At 44.4% G+C, this 24,169-nt stretch overlaps 1 protein-coding gene across 7 annotated transcripts in view; it reads right to left on the reverse strand.

Moving 5' to 3' along the window:
* WNK2 (WNK lysine deficient protein kinase 2) overlaps nucleotides 1-24,169 on the reverse strand; it is a 100,408-nt gene that overhangs the window by 33,379 nt on the left and 42,860 nt on the right. For all 7 annotated transcript variants that reach the window (XM_038527380.1, XM_038527381.1, XM_038527379.1 and 4 more), the window contains exons 12-18: nucleotides 22,435-22,728; nucleotides 21,930-21,979; nucleotides 21,069-21,237; nucleotides 20,868-20,984; nucleotides 20,464-20,634; nucleotides 20,218-20,263; nucleotides 19,640-19,759 (exon numbers count right to left, since the gene is read on the reverse strand). In XM_038527380.1, coding sequence (XP_038383308.1) covers nucleotides 19,640-19,759; nucleotides 20,218-20,263; nucleotides 20,464-20,634; nucleotides 20,868-20,984; nucleotides 21,069-21,237; nucleotides 21,930-21,979; nucleotides 22,435-22,728 — 967 coding nt within the window. The remainder of the gene's footprint in view (nucleotides 1-19,639; nucleotides 19,760-20,217; nucleotides 20,264-20,463; nucleotides 20,635-20,867; nucleotides 20,985-21,068; nucleotides 21,238-21,929; nucleotides 21,980-22,434; nucleotides 22,729-24,169) is intronic.

The following is a 24,169-nucleotide window of genomic DNA, read 5'->3' on the forward strand; positions in this document are numbered from 1 at the left end:
CTAGTTCTTGAAGGTGTGAAGTGGGGTTCTCATCTCTTAACGTAGACTTTTATCACTACAAACTTTTCTCTTAAAACTGCTTTTGCCACATCTCAAAACTCTTGGTATTTACATTTGTCTCAAGGTACTTTATTATTTCTCTTTTGATTTCTTCTTTGACCCACTGGTTAAATTTGTTAAGACTGGTTTCATGATCTAACAAAATGATCTATCCTGGAGAACTTTCCATGTGCGTTGAGAAGAATGTGTATTCTGCTATCGTTTGAGGGGGAAGGAGGTATTCTGTAAGTTCCTGTTAAGTCCATTTGTTCTAATTTGTTCTAAATTTGTGTCATTCCAGTCAGTATTTCCTTATTGACTTTCTATCTGATCTTCCCGTTGTTGGAAGTGAGGTGTTTAAGTCTACACTATGTCTTTTGATTGGATAACTTAATAACTTATGTATAAAGTAATTATTGATAAGTAAGGACTCACATTGGGAATCCCTGGGTGGCTCAGTGGTTGAGCGCCTGCCTTCAGCCCAGGGCATGATCCTGGAGTCCCGGGATCGAGTCCCACGTCAGGCTCCCTGCATGGAGCCTGCTTCTCCCTCTGCCTGTGTCTCTGCCTCTCTGTGTGTGTGTGTCTCTCATGAATAAAAAAATCTTAAAAAAAAAAAAAAAGAATTACTTTAAGGACTCACTATTGCCATCTTATTGTTATCTGGCTGTGTTATAGTTCTTTTATGACTTTCTTCCTCTCTTGCTATCTTCCTTTGTGATTTGATGATTTCTTGTAGTGGCATGCTTTGTTTCTCTTCTTTTATTTTATTAGAGCTATCTGTGATACCTATGAACCTTACATTAAAAATGTAGTTATTTCTTAAGCTGATAACTTCAATTATATATTGAAACTCTACACTTATACTTCCCCACACACATTTTGTTTTGATAACACAATGTATATCTTTTTAATATTTTACATCTACTAAAAATTATAACTTAGTTATTTTTAATACTTTTGTCTTTTAACATCTATACTAGATTTAAGTGAATCACACACACAACCATCATATTCTGAATGACTGTACTTTCCTCAGTGAGTTTTATATTTTCATATTACTAATTAGTATCCTTTCACTTCAGCTTAAAGACCTCTCTTTAGCATTTCTTTAAGATATAGTGGTGCTGAACTCCCTCAGCTTTTATCTGAGAAAGTTTCTTTCTCCTTCGTTTCTGAATGAGTTTTGCCAGTATTCTTAGTTGTCAGTTTTTTACTTTCAGCACTTCAAATATATCATTCCATTCTCTCCTGACCTGCAAGGTTTCTGCTGAGAAATCTGCTGCAAGTTTATACATAGTCACTTGTTTGAAATGAAGTGGGGGTTTTCTCTATGCCTTCTTGCTTTCAAAATTATCTGTCTTGAGTTTTGATAGTTTAATGTGTCTTAATGAAGTTTTCTTTGGGTTGAATCTGTTTGGGGTCCTGTGAGATTCATGTGCTAGATGTACATAGTTCTTCCTAGATTTGGGAATTTTTTAAAAAAGCTTTCTGCCCTTTCTTTCTTTCCTCTTCTGGGACTCCCACAATGCAAATATTCATTGCTTGATGGTGCTCCATAAATCACATAGGCTTTCTTCATATTTTTTTCATTCTTTTTTTCTCTTCTGATAATGTAATTTCAAATGACCTGTCTTAATGTTCACAAATTCTTTCTTCTGCTTGATTAAGTCTGTTCTTCATGCTGACTACTGCATTTTTTAAAAATTTTCCTTCATTGTTTTCTTCAGCTTCAATATTTATTTGGCTCTTTTCAAGATTTCTGTTTCTTTATTGAATTTCTCATTTTCCTCACATACTTTTCCCTTGATTCTGCTGAGTTGTCTACATATATTCTGTGTTAAAAATAAAACTGTGACTTATTTTACCAGCAGAAATGGGTTAATTTGGGAATAAGACAGAACTGTAGTCTGGCACAAGCAAGCTATGGCAAAACCATAGGCAAGTCAGGAGAACAAAGGAGATGAGGCTCTTTCAGAGAGGAAAGGGGGTGCAGGGAGGGGCTGTTGTAAACTAAAGGTCCCCTGGAGTGAACTGGGACCTGGACATGTAGTGGCTTCTCTTTGGCTGAGCTGTGGCTGCCTCTCATGGGCTGGGCTGTTGCTGGGAAGGAAGAAAGCTTCCTCTCTCCTGCTGGGGTAGTAAGGTAGCATACACCTGTGCGGTCCTCTCTTCCAGGTGGGTCTGCAATTGGAAACCAGTTCTTGGTATGAGAGCTCCCCTGGCAACCTCTGAGCTCCATTTTATTTTCTGTTTCCTCGTAGCTCACCAAACTTCCTTAAAACAGCAAATATGAATCCTTTGACAATTCATACGTCTTCAATCCTTTGGGGTCAGTTACAGGAAAAGTATTGTGTTCCTTGGGAGCCTGGCAGCATCATTTCAGTGCTTCTTATAACCTTGTGTTGCTAATTTTGCATTTGATAAAGCAGCCGTCTCTTGCAGCCTTTACAGATGGGCTTTGGTGGGGAAAGACCACCTGTGAGTGGGTGCAGGCCACCAGCTCTGTGGTTCCAGCTGCAGGACAGGCCCAGTAGTGCGATCTCTGTGCATATCTATGAGCCAAGGTGAGCATCAGCACAGATGGCAGGGACCCTCACCTGCAGGTGCTGTGGAAGCTGTTGGGGTCTTCAGTGGTCAAGGCTGCTGGGTATCTCCTGATCTTCTTCTCTCATGGGAATGTCATAGCTAAGGTGATCCCTCCTGGCACTGGGTCCAGCTGTGGCAGGACCTCATAGTAGTGGCAGCACTGGTGTCTGATGTGCAAGTGCCTATGGCACAGATAGTGAGCAGGGGTCTAGAGTGCAGGCACTCATAGGGGGATGATGGCTCCAGGTTCTGGGGCAAAGCCTAGCCCATGATGATGATGGCTCCAGGGCCTCAGGTGTGGAGTTGCCATTGAGGTGAGGTCTGGAGCTTGGGTGCACCTTGAGTAGCCAGGGGCTGGTGTCTGCACAGGGCTGGGGAGGCAGCAGGCAGTCCTGATCCAAGAGTGGCACAAGGGCAGATCCTTCTGGAAAGAGGGTGCAGCACTATCTCCTTCCCTAGGGGGTCTAGGGCAGCAATGGCTATTGGTTATGCCCACAGCAAACATGTCTTTTGTGAAACAGGCCACTGGGGTCTGCCAACAAGCATGTGGGTCCTCTGCTGTGAAAGCTGTGGGGAACCCAGGCTGCCACAGGGGCTGCAGAGGTCCTCTGAGGCCCTACCCAGAGCATGCCATAGGGACCATGGTGGCACCCGCCATGGGACTGTTAGTGCCCCCACCTTCTTTGATCCTAGCTATATCCTGATGCCACATGTAAGCCTGTCTTCAAGAAAGGGACCCTTTCTCGCAGTAGCATTTGGCTCTGCTATGTTGCCACAGGTTCTTAACTGGACATTTGAGCCTCCCGAGGCTATTTCCATTAATGAACAGAGGTCTACGTTGTTTCTATGTGAGCATGAAGCCTGGTGCCTCCTACTGACATCACTCCTCCCAGTTACCCTTGGAGGCACCTGTTTCTCTCTCCTTGGTATTAATCTGAGCAGAGTTCTCCACTCCTCACATGAATTCCATCTTTCCCTTCCCTTTTTCTCAACGACTATCATCTCTTTTCCAACATCTGTCTGAGTCCAATTGTTTCATTCTGATGAACATTTGTTGGCTGTGACAATGCAGCACCCACCGCCTCCCTCATGTGGTGGAGAACAGCTGTCCCTACTGTCAACTCCAGGGATATGCATGTAACTGTGTGTGCATCCAGCAGCCTGTCCACATTATTGCTTTAGAGACAGGTTTGATGCCTAGTTCTGCAGAGTGGAGTCAGGCCCAGAACTTCAGAATTCCCCTGAACAGAAATAATTCTCTTTTCTGCCTGTATGTGACCCTAGAAGACAACATGCTGAGACCTTCCAGCAATCTCACCACCACAAAGGTCAAGTGTGAGCAGGTTTTTAATTACTGATGAGGGGTGCTTCAGTTGGTTAAGTGTGTGCCTTCAGCTCAGGTCATGATCCCAGGGTCCTGGGATTGAGCCCCACCTCGAGCTCCCTTGCTCAGTGGGGAGTCTGCTTCTCCCTCTACCTGACATTCTCCCTGCTTGTGCTCTGTATCAAATAAATAAAATCTTCAAAAAAAAAATTACTGATCTAACTTTTTTATATTTATAGCATTTTTCAGATTTCCTGTACCTTCTTATGTAAGTTTTGTAAGTCATATTTCTCCAGGACATCATCCACGTTTTCAATCTTGTTGGCATGCAGTTACATAATCTACTCTACTCTTCTTCTCAGTGTTGGTCAGACTGCAGCACTGTCTTTCTCATTCCTGACATTGATCGCACCTTATCTTTTCTATAGTCAGTCTTGTCAAGGGCACATCAATTTTATTAGACATTTCAAAGAGCCAATTTCAAGTTTTGTAGACACTCCTTTGTATGCTTGTTTTTTATTTTATTAAATTGTGCTATTCTCTGTTGTATTTCCTTTTTATTTGGGGTTTTCTTTTTGTACTGGATACTGTTGATTTTCAGCCTTTCTCCTTCCTTATACATTTCTGCAAAATTACAGCTTTAGCTGCATGGCCAAGTTTCGATATGTAATATGTTCACTTGCATGATTTTCATGTCCTTACCATTCCAAGTATTTTCTTAATTTCCATTATAATTTCTTCATTGCTTCATGGGATATTTATAAGTACATTTCTTTTTTAGAAATAAGTACATTTCTTAACTGAAAAACATTAAGAGACTTTTTAGGAATCTCTTGTATTTGAATTTCAGCTTACATCTAAATGTAATTGGAGATCATGTGTTGAATGATTTTGATCCTTTGGAATTTATTGAGATTTGCATTGTTTCCTGCATATGGCTAATTTTAAAATACTCTATGTGGACTTAAACACAATTTTGTATTCTTCAGCCACTGGGTGTTCTACATATACACCACTGTTGCTAATTCTATTGTTAAAATCCATTATGTCCTTATTGATGTTTGTCTTCCTGTTCTAAAGGCTAGAACTTGAATAACGATTATAGATCTATTTCTTCACTTCTGTTAGTTTTTGCTTTATATATGTCGAAGCTATGTTATTAAAGCCACAAAAATATAGAATTATTCTGTCTTCCTGGAGAGCTGAACTTTTCACCATTACATCTTTGACTTAAAGCCTATTTTGTCTGATACAAAAAGATCAACAGTAGCTTTCTCTAGTATTTGCAATGCTGTGTTCTTCCCATTTATTTACATTTAACATTTTGTATTCCAAGGTCTTAAGTTGTTATTGGTTTGTTCTCTTTTTGGCAACCTTTGATATTTAGTTCATATATATTTAATTATTGATCTATTTGGGTAAAAACTACATCTTCCTAATGATTATCTATGTGTCATGGATGTCCAATGTTACTTTTTCTCTCCTTCTTTGTCTTTTGTTTTTTAAGAATTCTTCCCCACTACACCCCACCACGAGTGTGTAAGTGATTTATTTTATAATTCCCACAGAAGCATTCTAGAGACAACAGTATACATTCCTGATTTTAGCTCTTCCCAGGCAATGCACAAACCCAGGAGCCCTGAGTACAATTCTCTCCTCCTAATAAATATGCCTGTATTTTCATATATTTTAACACAACAAATATATTTCAACTCTCAGAAGACACTATGTTTTTATAGTTAGCATTCGCTTAGATTTGTCCGTATATCTATAATGCCATTACTTTTATTCCCTCCTGCATCTCTGACATTCCATCAGGATCACTGTTCTTTTGCTTAAAAACATCCCCTACAGTATTTCTTCAGGTGAGATGTGAAGGGAGGGAACTCCTTCAGTCTCTACTTTGTCTTCATCTAGTAGGATCCTGCCACCAGGTAGGGGTCAAAGCTGGCACTTATTTATCACTTGAGGGTAGTGTTATTTCTTGGTCTCCTGGCAATCGCTGTATCTACCAAGACATGGGCCATCCAAATCACTGTTGCCCTTTAGAGGCACCTGCTTTCTCTTCAAGCATCCTGTCAATTCTTCTGTTTGCTTCTGGTTTTCACTACTTTCACTACAATATACACAAGTATAGTTGTTTCTTTTTGGAGGACTTCTTGAATTTGTGGTTAATGCCTCGCAGTTCTCATTATCTCCTCAACCTTAATTCTGTCCCATTCTCTTCCTTTCTGGGGCACCGATTATATCATGTGTTTGACTATCTCACTGTAATCCCTATATCTTGAATCTCTTTTACTTTAAATATTTTTTGAGTTACCTTTTACTTTGTTAATTCTCCAGTGGTGTACAAACTATCCAGTGAGTCTTAGTTTAACTACTGTATCTTCCAGCTCTACAATTCTGGTTCAGTCAGGATTTCTTGTGTTTTTGTTTTTGGATATATAAGCAAATTCATGACCACAGTAAACACTGTTCACAACTGTTTGTTCATGAACCTTGTAACCTATCCCTCTACCCCTTTCTTGCCACACCCTCCTTCCCGGACAAGTACTTATCTGCTTTCTGTCCCTATATTCTCCATTTTCTAGTCTTTTACATGTGACTGTAGAACATGCAGTTTTGTCTGGCTCCTTTAACATAATTATTTTGAAAATCATTCATGTGGTAGTAAATAGTTCATTCTTTTTATTTTTTTAATTGCAGAATAGCATTATGCTGTATGGATAAAACACAATATGTTTACCTGTACTTGCTGATGGATACCTGGGATGGCTCGAGGTCTGGGCTATTATAAATCAAGCTGTTATAAACACCTGTGAAAGTTCCCTTATGGACATCTTCTTTCATTTCTGTTGGAAAAATACCTAGGAATGGAATGGCTAGATCAATGAAACCATTCAGGATTTAGGCCTGGAGAATGCTTTTTGGGGAGACTTTTCACTATAAATTCAATCTTTTTAATTGGTACGGGAGCATTCAAGTTAACTATTCCATCTTGGATGAGTTTTAGCAGGTTGTAGTTTTTGTGGGATTAGTCCCTTTCATCTAAGTTGTTATATTCACGTGTGTGTGTGTGTGTTTTAAAGATTTTATCTATCTATTCATGAGGAACACACAGAGAGAGAGAGGCAGGCTCCATGCAGGGAGCCCAATGTGGGACTCGATCCCAGGACTCCAGGAGCATGCCCTGAGCCAAAGGCAGGTGCCAAACCGCTGAGCCACTCAGGGATCCACACAGGTGTAGGTTTTTTCGTAGTATTCCATGATTATTTAATTCTTTTATGCAGAATCTGTAGTGATATCTCTTCCTTTATTCTTGATATTGGTTTATCAATATCAGAGATTTATCATAGTGATTCTTTTCAAGAACTAGTTTTTAATCAGTTTTGTCTGTTTTTGTTTCAAATTTCATTGATATCTGTCTGCTCTTTATTCCCTTCATTCTGCTTGCTTTGGATTTATATTTTCTGAGTTTTTAAAAAATTCTTAAGATGGATGCTTCGGTTATTGAATTGAAACTTCATTTTTAATCTACACATGTAGTGCTATCAATTTTCCTCTACTGCATTGGCTGCATTCCACAAGTTTTAATATGTTACATTTTCATTCTTGTTCATTTCAAAATGGTTCTAATTTTCCTTGAGACTTCTTTTTTTGACTTACAGATTTACTTATCTATTACTGAGAGAGTTGAGATCTCCAGGTATAATTGTGTATTTGTCTATGTCTCCTTTCAAAAGAAAGGAGCTATGTTGTTGGAAGTTCCGTTGTTAAAGCTCTGTTAGGTACATTCATATTTAAAAGCGTTATGTCATCTTGATGAATTGACTCTTTTATAATTATGGAATCTCTATTATCAGAGATTTCCTTATACTGTACTTTACATTCTTATGACTTATTTTTTTAAGATTTTATTTATTTATTCATAGACACACACACAGAGAGAGAGAGAGAGAGAGAGAGGCAGAGACACAGGCAGAGGGATAAGCAGGCTCCATGCAAGGAGCCTGACGTGGGACTCGATCCAGGTCTCCAGGATCATGCCCTGGGCTGAAGGCGGCGCTAAACTGCTGAGCCACCCGGGCTGCCCGTTAGGACTTATTTATTTAAAATGAGAAGTCTGGGGGCACCTGGGTGGCTCAGTCAGTTGAGTGTCTGCCTTCAGCTCAAGTCATGATCTCTGGGTTCTGCGATCAAGCTCCACATCAGGCTCCCTCTGCTCCTCCCTACTTATGTGCTTTCTCAAGCTCTATCTCAAATAAATACATAAGATCAAATAAATAAATAATAAAGTGGGAAATCTGTAGCTATTAATCTCCTTCATATGCATCACTCATGCCCCAGCCCCTCCCTTTTCTGATAAACAGCTCGTTTTTTACCTATGCGTCTGTTTTTGTTTTGTTTGTTCATTTTCCTTTTCTTTTTTGTTCATTTGTTTTCAGATTTCACATATAAGTGAAATAATATGGAATTTGTCTCTGATTTATTTCACTTAGTACAGTATCCTCTAGGTCTATCTATGCTGTTGCAAATCACAAGCGTTCATCCCTTTTTTATGGCTGAGTAATATTCCTGTGTATTTCACATCTTTATTATTCATCTACTGATGGGTACTTAGGTTGCTTCTGTATCTTGGCTATTGTGAACAATACTGCAATGACCACAAGAGTGCATATAGCTCTTCAAACTGGTGTTTTCATTTTTCTTTGAATACCCAGAATTTGAATTGCCGGGTTATATGGTAGTTCTAAGTTTTTTAGGAACCTCCATACTGCTTTCTATAGTGGCTGCAACAATTATTATCAACAGTGAACAAAGGCTCCCTTTTCTTCACATCCTCATCAATTCTTGTTCTTTCTTTTTTTAGCCATTCTGTGAGGTGAGCTTTCAGTGAGTCAAAATCATTCTCCTTGTGGTTTTCACTTGCATTCTCTGATGATCAGTGATGCTGACCATCTTTTCGTGTGTCTCTTGGCCATCTGAATGTCTTCAAAGAAATGTCTGTTCGAGTCCTCTGCCCATTTAATCAAGCTGTGTTTTTTATATTAACTTGTGTAAGTTATTTATATATTTTAGATATTAACCCTTATCAGATACATGGTTTACAAATATCTTCTCCGAAAATGTCGATTTCATTTTCTTGTTTCCTTTACTGTGTGCAAAAGCTCTTTAGTTTGATGTAATTCAATTTGTTTATTTTAGTTTTTATTGCCCTTGCCTAAGGATAGTGGTCCAAAAAATACTGTTATGACCAATGTGAAACAGCTTATGGTCTGTTTTCTTCTAGGAGTTTTATGATTCCAAGTGTTTAATCCATTTTGAATATATTTTTATATATGGTATAAGATAATGGTCCAGTTTAATTCTTTTGCGTGGAGCTATCCAATTTTACCAACACTATTTACTGAATAACTGTCTTTTCCCCACTGTATATTCTTGGGGAATATTGTGTACAGTATTGTATACAAGAATATACAATTCTTATATAGAATTGAACACATAAGCATGGGCTCGTTTCTGGGCTCTCTATTCTATTCTATTGATCTATGTGTCTGTTTTCATGCCAGTACGATCCTTTTTTTTTTTTTTTAAACTATAGTTTTGTAATGTAGTTTGAAATCAGGAAGCATGATACCTCCACCTTTGTTCTTGTCTTTCACCTTGTTCTTGTCCTTCTCTGGGGTCTTTTGGCTTATTTGGGGCCTTTTGTGGTTCCACAGAAATTTTAGCAATATTTGTTCCAGTTCTGTGAAAAATGCTATTGGTATTTCTATGAGGATTGCATTAAATCTGTAGATTGCTTTAGGTAGTTTGGACATTATAACAAAATTAATTCTTCCAATCCATGAACAGGTATAACTTTCTATTTATTTGTACTGTTAATTTCTTTCTTCAGCGTCACAGTTTTCAGTGTATAGGTCCTTCTCTTTCTTGGTTAAATTTATTCCCAGGTCCTTCATTCTTCTTGATGCAATTGTAAATAGAATTATCGCAAATTCTGATAATTCATTGTTAATGTATAGAAATACAACTGAGTTATATACGTTAATTCTGTATCCTGCAACTTTACTGAATTCATTTACAGACATATTTTGGAGATACTCTGGGTTCAGTTTCAGACTACTGCAAAGTGAATATTGCAAGAAAGCAAGTCAAATGAATTTTTAAAATTTCCTAATGCATATAAAAGTTACATTTACACTATAATCTGTTAAGTGTAAAATAACAATATGTCTTTTTAAAAAGCAATGTATATACCTTAACTTAAAAATACTTTAATTTTGGATGTGTGGGTGGTTCAGTTGGTTTAGTGTCTTGACTCTTGATTTCGGCTCAGATCATGAGCTCCAGGTCGTGAGATCAAGCCAGGAGTTGGGCTTCACACAGGGTGTGAAGCCTGCTTAAGATTCTTTCCCTCTCCCTTACCCCACCCCGACTTGCTTGCTCTCTCTCTCTAATAAAAATACTTTATTCTAAAAAATGCTAACCATGATCTGAGCTTTCAGTGAGTCAAAATCATTCTCTAGTCTTGCTTTGATGTTAGTGGCTACTGCCCAGGGTGATAGTGCTGAAAATTGGGGTGGCTGTGGCATTTCCTTAAAATAAGATGACAATGAAGTTTGCCACATTGACTCTTCCTTTTAGGAACAATTTCTCTGTAGCATGCAGTGCTGTTTGATACCACTGAACTTCTTTCAAAATTGGACTCAATCATCTCAAATGCTGCCACTACTTTATCAACTAAGTTTATATAATATTCTAAATCCTTTGGTGTCATTCCAACAATCTTCACAGCATTTTCACCAGGAGTAGATTCCACCTCAAGAAACCAATTTATTTTCTTTGCTCATCCATAAAAGGCAACTCTTCATCCATTCAAGTTTTATCATTAAAATGCAGCAATTCAAATACAATAAACAAGTCTGAAATATTGCAAGAATTACCAAAATGTGACACAGAGACACAAACTGAGCAAATACTGTTGGAAAAATAGTGGCAACAGACTTCCTTAACACAGGATTTCCACAATTCTTCAATCTGCAGAAAAATACAGTATCTGTGAAGTGCAATAAAGCACACAATAAATTGAGGTATGCTTGTATAATAGTTTTCTACATATGGCATCATATCATCTGCATATAGTGATAATTATACTTCTTCCTTTCTAATTTGGGTGCCCCTTATTTTTTTTTTCTTGCCTAATTGCTGTGACTATAACTTCCAACACTTGTTAATAAAAGTGATGAAAGTGGACTGTCTTGTTCTTGATCTTAGACAAATGCTTTCATGTTTTCACTATTGAGTGGGTTTGACATATATGGCCTTTAATCTGCTGAGGTACATTTCTTCTATACCCATTTTGTTTAAAGTTCTTATCATAAACGTATAATGAATTTTGTCAAATGCTTTTTCTGCATCTATTGAGATGATCACATGATTGATTATCCTTTCTTTTGTTAATGTAGCACAGGTGTAGAACCATCCTCACATACCTGGAATAGATCTCACTTGATTATGGTGAATGGTTCTTTTAATGTACTGTTGAATTCAGTTTACTAATATTTTGTTGAGACTTATTGCATCTACTGCATCAAGGATACCAATTTGTAATTTTTTTTGTAGTGTCCTTGTCTGGTTTAGTGTCAGGGTAAGGCTGGCCTCACAGAGTTTGGATGCATTCATTCCTCTTTAACTTTCTGGAATAGTTTGAGAAGGATAGGTAGTAACTTTTCTTTAAATGTTTTGTAGAATCCAAGAGGGGAAGATGGCAGTGGGGTACAAGGACCCGAGGCTCATTTAAACACACAAATATAACTAGTTAGGAAATCATCCTAAGTACCCCAGAAATCTATCTGAAGACTGGCAGAACAAATTCCACAACTAAATGTAAAGAAGAAGCCACATGAAGAAAGTAGGAAGTGTAGATAAGGGACTTGGGAGAGAAACAGACAGTGGCTGCAGTGGTAGGGAGGGAGCCACAGTCACAGATGGGTGAGAGACAAACTAGCACAGAGCGGAGCACATGAGGAAAACGAACCCCATAGTAATTGGCTTGGAAAGCAAAAGGGGCTAAATTTCATGAGTTCTTGCAACCAACAGGGCTTAAAGCCCATTGTTTTAAAGGTCAGTGGTCTTGGCTAGGATAGAGCCCAGCTCTTCGAGAGAAGGCAGGCAAACAACCTGCACACATACAATGTGGAAACAGGGATCTAAACAGTTCCCGGGCACACTGTGGGGAGGTTGTGTGCTCACCTCAGAGCCTATCCCACAGACAGACTACTCTAGGAACAGAGGAACTCTCCAGCACCATTTCTCTCCCTTGCTCCTCAGCAAAACACAGGGCCACCTGTGGGAACCAGAGCAGCTTGACACTCACCACCTAACTTGCTTATACCAAGCCTTACTCCCGACCATTCTCCAGAAAAAATGCACTTCCCAGTTACACTTGTCTCAGTCCCAGCACAGTGGGCACCCTCCCCTAGAAGACTCGCCTAAAACCCTACCCACCACATCTCCCAACTTGGGAGTTTGCAGTGGCTCTGTTCTGGCAACATTGGTGGCAAGTCTCATTCCACAAGCAGATCAGAGCACATCAGTCCAAAACCTTTGGAATGTAGCAAAAGTGGTTCTAAGAGGGAAGAATGTGCTACATACTTCCAAGACAGGCCTCCCTCAAGAAGCAGGAAACATCTCAAATAAACAACCTAACCTTACACCTAAAGGAGCTAGAAAATGAACAACAAAGCCAAAAGCCAGCAGAAAAAGGGAGATAATAAAGATTAGAGCAGAAATATATGATATAGAAACTAAAAAACAAAACAAAACAATAGAACAGATCAATGAAACAATACCTATTCATGATAAAAACCTTCAATGAAGTAGGTTTGTAGGGAACATGCCTCAACATAATAAAGGCCATATATGAAAAATCTACAGCTGGGACGCTTGAGTGGCTGTTGGTTAAGCATCCAACTTCTGGTTTTGGCTCAGGTCATGATCTAAGGATCTTGAGATCAAGCCCCACAGACTCCATACTCAGCAAGGAATCTACTAGAGATTCTCTTCCTCTCTCCTTGCCCCTCCCCGCTCTTTTGCTCTAAAATAAATAAATAAATCTTAAAAAAAAAAAAAAAAAAGAAAAACCTGCAGCTAACATTACCCTCAATAGGGAAAAACTGAAAGCCTTTCCCCTAAGGTCGAGAGTAAGACAAGGATGTCTACTCTCATGACTTCTATTCATCACAGCATTGGAAGTCCTAGCCACTGCAGTCAGATAACAACAAGAAATAAAAGGCATCCAAGTCAGCAAGGAAGAAGTCAAATTTTCAACCTGAAAGACTGCACCAAAAAATTGCTAGAACTGATACATGCATTCAGTAAAGTCACAGGATACAAAATCAACGTACAGAAATCTGTTGCATTTCTATACCACAATAATGAAGCAGCAGAAAGAGAAATTATGGAATCGATCCCTTTTATAATTGCCCCATTAATAGTACCTATGGATAAACCTAACCAAGGAGGGGAAAGACTTATACTCTGAAAACTATGAAACACTGATGAAGGCAACTGAAGACAACACAAAGAAATGGAAACACATTCCATGGTCATGAATTGGTAGAAAAATTTTGTTAGTATGTCTGTATCACCCAAAGCAATCTACATACTTAATGCAATCCCTATCAAAATACCAATAGCATTTTTCACAGAACCAGAATGAACAATCCTAAAATTTGTATGGAACCACAGAAGACCCTGAATAACCAAGGCAATCTTGAAAAAGAAAAGCAAAGCTGGAGGCCTCACAATTCCAGACTTCAAGTTATAATACTAACCTGTAATAATCAAAACAGTAGGTTGCTGGCATAAAAAAAGACACATAGATCAACAGAACGGAACAGAAAACCCAGAAATAAACCCACAATTACACAGTTAATCTTTGACAAAAAGGAAAGAATATCCAATGGGGGAAAAAAAATCTAACAAACTTGTTGGGAAAACTGGACAGCTACACGAAAAGAAGTTAACTGGATCACTTTCTCACACCATGCAGAAAAATAAATTTAAAATGGATTAAAGACCTAAATGTGAGATCTGAAACCATTAAAATCCCAGAAGGGAGCACAGACAGTAATGTCTCTGGCATCTCCTGAAGCAACATTTTTCTAGATATGGCCCCTGCAGCAAAGGAAACAGAAGCAAAAATGAACTATTGGGACTTCATCAAAATTAAAAGCCCCTGCACAGCAAAGGAAAAAGTCAACAAAACTAAAAGGAAACCTACAAACTGGCAGAAGATATTTGCAAATGACACATCTGATAAAGGGCTAGTATCTAAAATCTACAAAGAACTCATAAAACTCAACACCCCAAAACCAAATAATCCAGTGAAGAAATGGGCAGAAGACGTGAATAGACATTTCTCCAAAGAAGACATACAGGTGGTCAACAGATACATGAAAAAATGCTCAACATCACTGATCACCAGGGAAATGCAAAACAAAACTACAATGACATATCACACCCGTCAGAATGGCTAAAATTAACAGCAAAAAAAAAAAAGTATTGGAGAGTGGGGAATGCCCTTACACTGTGGGTGGGAATGCAAACTGGTGCAGCCACTGTAGAGAACAGTGTGGAGGTCCTTCAAAGAGTTAAGAATAGGGCTACCCTGTGACCCAGCAATTGCACTATTGGGTATTTACCCCCAAAGAATATAAAAATACTAATTCAAAGGGATGCATGCACCCCTGTGTTTATGGCAGCAGTGGTACAAAAGCCAAATTATGGAAGCAGCCCAAGTGTCCCTCAGCTGATGAAGGGACAAAGAAATACACACACACACACACACACACACACCACACGTATATGCACAATGGACTATTAACCACTAAAAAAAAAGAAGGAAGAAGAAGAGGAAGAAGAAGAGGAAGAAGAGGAGGAAGAAGAGGAGGAGGAAGAGGAGGAGGAGGAGGAGGAAGAGGAAGAGGAAGAGGAAGAAGAAGAAGAAGAAGAAGAAGAAGAAGACGACGACCTTGCCATTCACCATAACACGGGTGGAGCTAAAGAATATAACAAGATACTGTATGATCCCACTCCTATGTGGAATTTGGGAAACAAAACAAACGAGCAAAAGGAAAAAGAGAGAGAAGGATGGCAAACCAAGAAACAGACTCTAACCTACAGAGAACACATTGCTGGTACCAGAGAGGAGGTGGGTGGAGTCAGTGATGGGGATTAAGGGGTGTACTTGTGATGAGCACCAGGTGATCAAAATAAAATTCTTAAAAATAAAAATAAAAATATTGAGTATCACTCAAAAAAGTTATTTTAATTCCAATCTTGTTGACATATACTGTTACATTAGATTCAGGTGTACTTTTCCTGGTTTCTTCAGGTGGAGGTATAAATAACTGATTTGAAAACTTTGTTGTTTTATAATATAAGTATTTCTCCCTATAAATTGCTCTCTACACAAAACTTCAGCTGCGGACATTTGGTTATATTTTGTTTTTATTTTCTTAATAAAAAAAAACAAATTTCCCTTGTGAGAAAAATAGATAAAATAAATATTTGGTAGAATTCACCAGAAGCCTTCTGGTCCTGGACTTTTGTTTAGGGGCAGACTGTTTGTTTAAGATTTTATTTATTTACTCATGAAACACAGAGAGAGACAGGCAGAGACATAGGCAGAGGGAGAAGCAGGCTCCCTGTGGGGAGCCTGATGCAGGACTCAATCCTGGGACCCTGGGATCACAAGCTGAACTGAAGGGAGATGCTCAACCGCTGAACCACCCAGGTACCCCTGGTCAGACTTTTTAAATTACAGATTCAATGTCATTACTTGTAATGGTCTATTCAGATTTTCTTTTTCTTTGCGATTCAGTCTTGGGGTATTATGTGTTTCTAGGAACTTACCCATTTTTTGTAATGTTTTTGTTCCTGGTAATTATTCCTGGTAATTTTCTTTGCTCTAAAGTCTATTTTGTATGATATTAAAGGGACTCCAGTGATCTTTTGACTGGTGTTTGCATGGGATATCTTCACAATGCTTTTTCTTTAAACTTACCTATATCATTATATTTGAAGTTTCTTATAGATGGTAATTAGGTTAGATTTTCTTTTCATCCACTCTTACAATGTCTATCTTTTAAATGATGTGCTACAACCATTTACATTTAATTCAATTACTGTTATGTTCAGATGTAAGTCTAGGAATTTGTTTGTTCCCTGTTTCTCTCTTTTAAAAACTCTGTTTCTTCTTTCTTTCGTTTTTTTTTTTAAGTTATTTTTTTCTATTATATCTTCTGTCTGAGGATCTTTACCAATTCCTTTAGAGCTGGTAACTGGCGACAAATGCTGTTGTCATTACCTGAAAAATTTTTTTTCAGTTTCATTTCCAAGGAATATTTCTTCTGCAAACAGGTTCCTGGGTTGACAGGTTTTTTCCTGACACTTCAGAAATGCTGTGCCACTTCCATCCCAGACTCCATGGTTTCTGGTGACAAATCCGCAGTCATTTAACCACTGCTCCCCTCCAGGCCCTCCATCATTTCCCTCTGGCGGCTTTCACAATTTTTGTCTTTCTTTCTCAGCAGTGTGTGATGTGTCCAGATAACAGATTTCTTTGGGTTCATTCTTTTTGGGATTCATTCAGCTTCTTCAATCTGTAAGTTTGTCTTTCACCAAACTTGGGAAGTCTCTTCCTCCTTATTTCCTCAATTATTTTTTCAGCACTGCACACTTTTTCTGCTTCTGGGACTGATGCCACAAATGTTAGCCCTCTGTTGCCATTCCACAGTCCATGAAGCTCTGTTCATTTTTCTCTAAGTTCTGATTAGTTCCAGGCATTTATTTTTCACTTTTCAAGTTTCCATGTGTCTCCTCTTCTGTATGTATTTTTTTTTTAAAGATTTTATTTATTTATTTGAGAGAGAATGAGAGAAAGATCCCAAGTAGGGGGGAGGGACGGGGAGAAGCAGGCTCCCCACTGAGCATGGAGCCCAAGGTGGGACTTGATCCCAGGACCCTGGGATCATGACCTGAGCTAAAGGCAGACACTTCACCGATGGAGCTCCCCCAGGTGCCCCACATGTCTCCTCTTTGTATCTCATTTCTTCACGAATACTTTCCACTTTAACATTTGTTTCAAGAACATTTGTGACTGCTTGTTGAAGCATGTTTATAATAGTTTCCTTGACGTCTTTGTGAGACCATCCGAACATCTATTTCATCTCATCGTTGTCAAGGTTGGCTGTCTTTTTCTAATGCAAGTTGGCATTTTTGTGGTTTTTCATTTGGTGAATATTTGGATTGCACTGGTTGAGTTGGATTGGACTGGGCTTTGAATGAGACCCTAAGTCTGTTTAAACCCTATGGTGAGATGCAGGCAATCGACCTGCTTGGGTTCACACTGTGAGTTACAACCCACCTTCTGTGACCTGAGGCTATAATGTCCGGTGAGTTCTCAGTGTCTCTGCAGCTCTAACCTGACCTGAAACAGGCATGTACTACTCAGGGGCCAATCTATCCATCACTCAGTTCTGTTTATTATATGCTACTAAGAATCAGATCCATACACGCACAGGCGGGGGTGAGCCTGGGAGTTCATCAATGACACTATGTTGTTGCTTCCCCAAGCTCCTCCTTTTGCGTGATCTCCGTGATCCCCTCCCAACTCCCTGGAGAGAGACCTTCCCCTCCTCCCACAACTATGAGAAACAGAGCCAAGTGGCAGAAGAAAAAGTGAGAAAAGGCAGTGGGTATTGGTTCTGCACCGGCTGAGCCCAGGCTCTACCCAGCAGGGGGAAGGGTTGTCCCCTATCACCAAGCTGGCTCCTCTCCTGGCTGCTACCCCTCAGGATGGTAGGTGGGCTGGGGCACGCAGAGGGGGGTAGAGAGTGGCGAGGGACTCACAACATGCTCTGAGCTTTAGGAGCTCCCTCCTCAGTGGGCATCTGCTAGAGCTCCCCTGTGTGAGTCCAGCACTCACTCCTAGGCTTCATGCTGCCCTGACCTCAGGCCAGAAGGCATCAGAGAGAAACACTAAGCTCACCACCAGCCCAGGAATCCCTGGAATTCTGGCACACTTCCCTCTTTTCCTGTTGCTACTCACTTCTCACATCTCCAAAAGCTGCGCCCTGCCCTGGCCCCGGCGCACTGTGGGTTTCGTGAGTGAAGCGCTGGCATGGCATGCATACACCCTCTCACCCAGAACCAGGACTCTCTGCCCAGTTATTTTTTACTCTGAGTCAAATACCGTGTTCATAAAGCCATGCAATGGCAAGCTTCAGAATGGTGCTGCCTTCCTGCAGAAAGGACTGAGTGCCCGCTCCGAGATCACCCTAACGTGGGCACTGTGCTGAGGTGGCTCCTCTCTCTGCCTGGCTTGTCGCTTCACAGCATGATTCAGCCCCTTTCCTGTAGCCTGCCGAGCGGTGGAAGCTTCTATGCCCAGCCTCTCAATCACCCTGCAGAGATGGGCATGGCCTCCCGGGGAGCAGAGCCAGCCCGGGCGCCCCTGCATCCTAGTCTCCACCCTGCCCTGTACTTTGGCCTGATCTGCACAGTCTTTAGAGGCCCAAATACCTTCCAGCCAACGATCTTTATAATGCATCCAACTTCTCTGGTTGTCCTCTGTGAATGGTTCACCCCAATGAACAGATCTGCCATCCCTGGGGGTAGCCGCTTTTTTTTTTTTTTTAAATAAAGAAATTGGCTCCAAAGGTTTCCTGAGCTCAGGGCACGGATGAGGGAACCAGGGCTTAACTTCGGCCTGTCCTGTGAATCACTGCACCACACTGAAATTCAGCTTTATTTCTATGAGGGCTCTTCTCCCCCCTACAGGTCACTAGATGTGTATGCATAAAATCAAGAAGTAGTAGGTGAGCATATTCTTATTTTAAAGCTGAGCCACTGCAGACAATGCTGCTGCTCCCCTGATCCTTCACAAGGCATGGGCCAGACCCTTTATCTCAGGTTACCAGGTCTGTTTATGGCTCCTCAGGGATTTCATTATCAGGCTGACCTTTTCCCTACGGGAACAAACCTCCAAAAGTATGATGGACGTCGCTGGGAACACACGGTACGAAATGAAAGATGATTTAGAACTATTTTTCATGCATGTGCCATTCATTAAGTTAGGTCAGGTTACATAATTGGCAACTTCTTCCTGTTTTCCTGCCAGCTTACGAGGAATTAAACCTAAAATCTGTTCAAATGACTATTTTCGACCTCCCAAGGGACCAAAAAATCAGGATTTAACGATAGCCCCAAGGGCAAGCTTGCAGACACAGGTCCAGACGGGGGGCAATTCACTATCAGGCAGATTTCCTTGAGGATGATTTAAAATGAGAGAGTCTTACCCACCCCACCCCCAGGACAAGAGAAGCAAGAAGGAGCACTCCCTGAGGGTGGGTCGCATAGAGGGGGGTGAGAAGTGGGGTACACTGGGTACAGAGGGTGAGGCCAGAGCCCTCAGTCTGCACCTAAGCAGCCCAAGGTTGTCACCTGTGTCGTGCACCATGAAGGTAAAGATGGGCTCAAGCCTGAGAGCCTCCCTGGCTGGGCTCACCAGGTGGAGTGTGGTTGCCAGGCTGCTTGGGGCCTCGGGGTGACGGGAGCTGACTGAGTCAGCACACCACACTACAGGGACAAGGGCTGGGAACTCACAGTGGCTCCTACCTTGGCTGGCTTCTGGCTGCACAGAGCTCGGAGGAAGTGGGGGCGAGGACTCAGGAGCCTCCACTGCGGGGTGCTCGGCCACCGGACAGATGATGAACCACCTCTTGCCTGTGTGCAGGACTACGGAGCAGGACACAGAGGGAGGGAGGGACCCCGTAAACTTCTCCCGAGGCCAGTGGGACCCCTCCCCAACTGCACCGCACCTGTCATCAGGGCACTGGGAGCTCACCCCACGGGGGCCATGTGCAGGCAGTCTTGGGCTCGCATGACACCCACAACATGGGCTCAGTTCCCAGGGCACCTGCAGTGCCTTGATGAAGGGGGAACACCAGCTGGGCAACAGGTGGCAGTGGCAAGACCACATGGCACTCAGTCCCCACCAGCACCAGACCCGGTCCCTCAGGTCAGCCTACCCACTCCCAGGGAGATGCTCAGCACACACCACAGCACTCGCCCTCTGATGGCTCAACCCGGATGACATGCTCAGGGGGGTCTTAATAAACACCCGCTAAAAGGCAGAAGGAGTGAGGTGGAAGTGCCTCCTCCGGAGGGCAGATGGGCCCAGAAGGCAGACGTACCGTTCTGCTGATAAACAGGGGCGTTGGCCTGGGACTGGCGGCTCTCCTGGCAGAGGTAGAGGGTCAGGAATCAGCAGACCACATGACACAAGAGTTTGCTTCAGAGGCAGCATAGCCTCAAAACACGCCAGGGGGCCTCTCCCGCTAAGCTGAAGGCGCCCCCCCACCCTGCCCCTCACCCTGCACTTGGGGGCCCCAGGTGGCCACATGCCCCAGCCCTCCCAGGACCCCACCCCCAGGACACACCTCCCTAGCGCCCAGGGTGCAGGTGCTGAGGTATGGTGGGCTGGTCCCAGGGTCAGAGCCGCGGTCAATGTCCGTGTCCTCGCTAAGCATGTCCTCTGCCTTGTCCATGACGTCTTTCATCTGTTCAATGAACGTCTCCCGCTCAGCCTGCAGGATGAAATCGTGCTCCACCTGCAATGGCACAGACAGCCCTGCTGGGGGCACACCACGGGCCATTGGCCTTCCCTGATATCTCCCCTTCGCTCTACTTGGCACTTGGCTCACGGAAGACCCAGCTGGGGCAGGGGGTGGCTGACAGAGGCCACCCTCCAGGTGATGGGCACCACCCACAGCAGGTGGCCACTGCGGGGCCCAGGGAGCCAAGGAGACAGCCCTGCCCACCCCAGGAAGACACCGGGCCTCACCATGTAGGTGGCGATCTCGTCGGGCGCATCCCCGTCCAGGTCGAACTTGAACGTGACCATCTTGTGGTTGTGCGTCTCCAGCTGGCACTCCACCATCTTGTCGCCTGTGTTGCACACCTACGGGCACCCGGGTGGTGAGGCCACCGTGGGCCGTGGTCGGGAAGCCCTGCACCCTTGGGCCCACCCTGCCTGGCCACTCACATTCAGGATGGTGAGCCGCGGGCGGCTGGCTCTCTCCTGGCGAGAGCGGGCACGCGTGGACCGGCGGTGATGTTTCCGGGCAGCCTTGCCTTCCAGCCTCCCCCCGCCAAACGTTCCCTCGCAGCTGTCACTCATCTCTCTTCCAGAGGGGACATCAGAACCTCCGTAGCTGTGTGAAAACCCAGGATGTGACAGCAGCCTGCACACCAGCCACACATGGAAACGGCCAGAAAATGTGGCAGGTGTGAAGCTGGCCCGGACCCCACCTTCAGGGCCCCCAGCCCCTCCTCCTGCTGTCCCACCCGGCTAGGGTGGTGCTGGGGTTGTGGAGAACGCATTGGCCATATGACCCAGGACCTCTGTCCTCTCTGACCCTTGACCTGTGACTCAGGCTGTACTGGTTCACAGAAAACAACAGGATGAAGAAAATCCTCCCCCGTGCCTCAGTTTCCCTGTCTGTGTAACAGCAACAGGAATGTGACAACCACCTGGGAAGACCGCAGGGTCTGAGGGGTTTGCACAGCACTGAGTCTGGTGCTGGTGCACCAGGACACAAGGCCACTCCCTGTGTCCAGTTCCCACCCAATGGGACACGTTCTGTGGCCGGGAGCATGGGGCTGAGGGGCGAGCCACTGCCTCTCCCTTCTAGAATATCCTGGCACCACAGGCACCAGGATGCAGGACACACACAGAGCATGTGACGACCAGGCCAACGAGTATGGACAGAGGCCCGGACAACCCAGACGGCTCCACCATGTCCAGCTGGGAATGGGTGACATCGCAAGAAACCCTGACTCTCGAGGGAGATCCGTGTGAGGCCGTGGCTGCCCCCTCCACCCCACGGGCCAACTGGGCCCTTACCTCTCACAGCTCTGCGGGGGCCCAAGCTGCTTGTCCTGGGAGGCCTGCTCCTGAAACAAAACCACGGATGGGAGGACGGGTCACACCGGGCCCCCCATGGTGCACCTGCTCCTGGCTGGCCCCTCCCACCTCCCCACCCAGGGAGCTGACCACGAGAGGTAGCAGGTGTAAGGGTTTTCTCCTGTGCGGTTGCTAAAAGCCAGGCCTCCCCTTGGCCAACATGCTGACCCACTCTGATCTTCCCAGTAGAGGAGCAGTGGGCCTGCCCCCATCCTCGAGGCAAGGCCCCGCAATTCCACAGGTCTCCACCATGCTTTCTGGCAGAAGTGTCCAAGGAAAGTGCAGTGTACAGGGACAGCGGAGGAGGATTAGGGTTAGAACAGCTGCCACAGGGCACACTTTCCTTAGCTGAGACCTAATACCACCATGCAGGGGGCCACTGGGATGCTGGGGTGGGGGTCGGGGCGAGGCACCAGGGCCAAGCCCCGAAGGCAGGAACACACACCTCTGGGGCCGACTCCACTGTTAGCTGCACGGCCGGGCAGGGGCTGGTAATCCCAGGTCCAGTGGGCGGTGGCACATGGGCAGCAGGCGGCAGGAGTGCGGTGGTCTGGACGGGCAAGCTCTGAGAAGCTGCGGCCACTGCAGGGGCCAGGGAGCTGGGGAGCTGAGGCAGCTCGGGGACCACAGGCGGCAACACTTCTGGCAGAGGTGGGGAGAGGATGGCAGCAGGTGCGGGCACGGTGGGGACCTGGGCATTGACATCCACAGCATACGGAGGTGGGTGGCCAAGCAGGATCTGGGGGCACAGGAGGCAGGGATGCAGGTTGGAGGGCCAGCCATGCCTCTGCCACAGGGTCCTGGAGCGAGGCAGGTGCTTCCCCATGCAGGTGGGTGAGCACCCAGAGTGGGGGTAACAGCTGTCCTCGCCGGTCCAGCACAGCCTCAGCACATTAGCACACAGATTTAGCAGAAACCACTAAGAACGGGGACTCTCAGGTCCCTGTGTGCAGAATCAAACCTCAATCCACGCCTCACTTATGATCCCTCAGTTGAATCCATCTGAAGCTCTAAGGGTGGCATGTACTTAGCACCGAACATGGCTCCCCATGGGCAGCCCCATGCGCTAGCACCTCGCTCACACCGTCAGCCGCACTCAAGAGGAACCAGGGACGCTGGCCTTCGGTGGGCAGCTCTGGAGGTGGGCTGGACTCCTCACGGCCTCCCCTTTAAAAGCTCCTGCTGGGAGCCTCCATCCCGCCAACCTCAGGGACACGGTCAGGGACGGGAAGGCCCACCACTGGCCCCACAAGTGTAGGACAGATCAGCTACGTGGTGCATGCGGTCAGATACGAAAGCCGCCGCTGGGCGGGCACTGTTCCTGCTGGAAGGACCCCAGCTTTGTTTTCAGGGGAGTTTGCTCTCAGCATTGGGAAGCCCATGAGGCGGCCAGCCCAGCCCGTCAACAGGCTGTAGAGAGTGGGGAGCCTGCCGCTAGGCCAGGCCGACAACCTCTGTGCACACAGCACCTTCTTCAGCCACCAGCTGAGCAAGCAACCAGTGCAGACCCCAGGCCTCCGCGTGGCCTTGGCTTTCCTGAAACAGCCCTGACCCATGAGTAGGCGTCACCCCAGGTCACAGACCAGCAGGCATTGGCTCAGTAGGGCTCCAGACTGCGGCACCACCGCAAACCTGATGGTAAAACAGCCCATCTTGCCATCGAACAAAACTACCCTCCTCCTCCAAGAACAGATCCTTTCTGGAATCAGATGTTGAAAGTCCGTGTGCTCTGGGGACGTGGACCAGACAGGAGCAGGCACAGGATGACCCCTAAGGCCTCCACACACTCTGGGGTGGGTCTCCACCATGAAGATGAAGGGGCTTTGGACCCTACCACACAGGAGAGCTTAGAAGGCAAAGAGCTCACTACGAGTACACAGCGCTGAGGCTTAGAGCCAAACGGGGGCTCCAGGGGAGAGGCCCCTGGGAAACAGGCTACAAAAGGGGGCTCCTAGGGGAGAGGCCCCCACTCTGGCTCCCCTCCTCACATGAGGCTGGCCAACAGCCCTGGAGCTCCAAAACACAGGTGGGGGTTCACATGTGGGGCCTCAGGTGTGTATCCCTGCATCCCTCCCTGTCAGTGTGGCATGCTGCCTGAGGTCCCCACCTGACCCTGGACACTGTCCTTGGCTGTTGGGGGAGTGGTGAGCCCCTCCCTCGCCCCTCCCTTAGGAGGCCCC

The sequence above is a fragment of the Canis lupus genome, chromosome 1, assembly GCF_011100685.1.
Source record: "Canis lupus familiaris isolate Mischka breed German Shepherd chromosome 1, alternate assembly UU_Cfam_GSD_1.0, whole genome shotgun sequence".
Classification (NCBI taxonomy): Eukaryota; Metazoa; Chordata; class Mammalia; order Carnivora; family Canidae; genus Canis; species Canis lupus.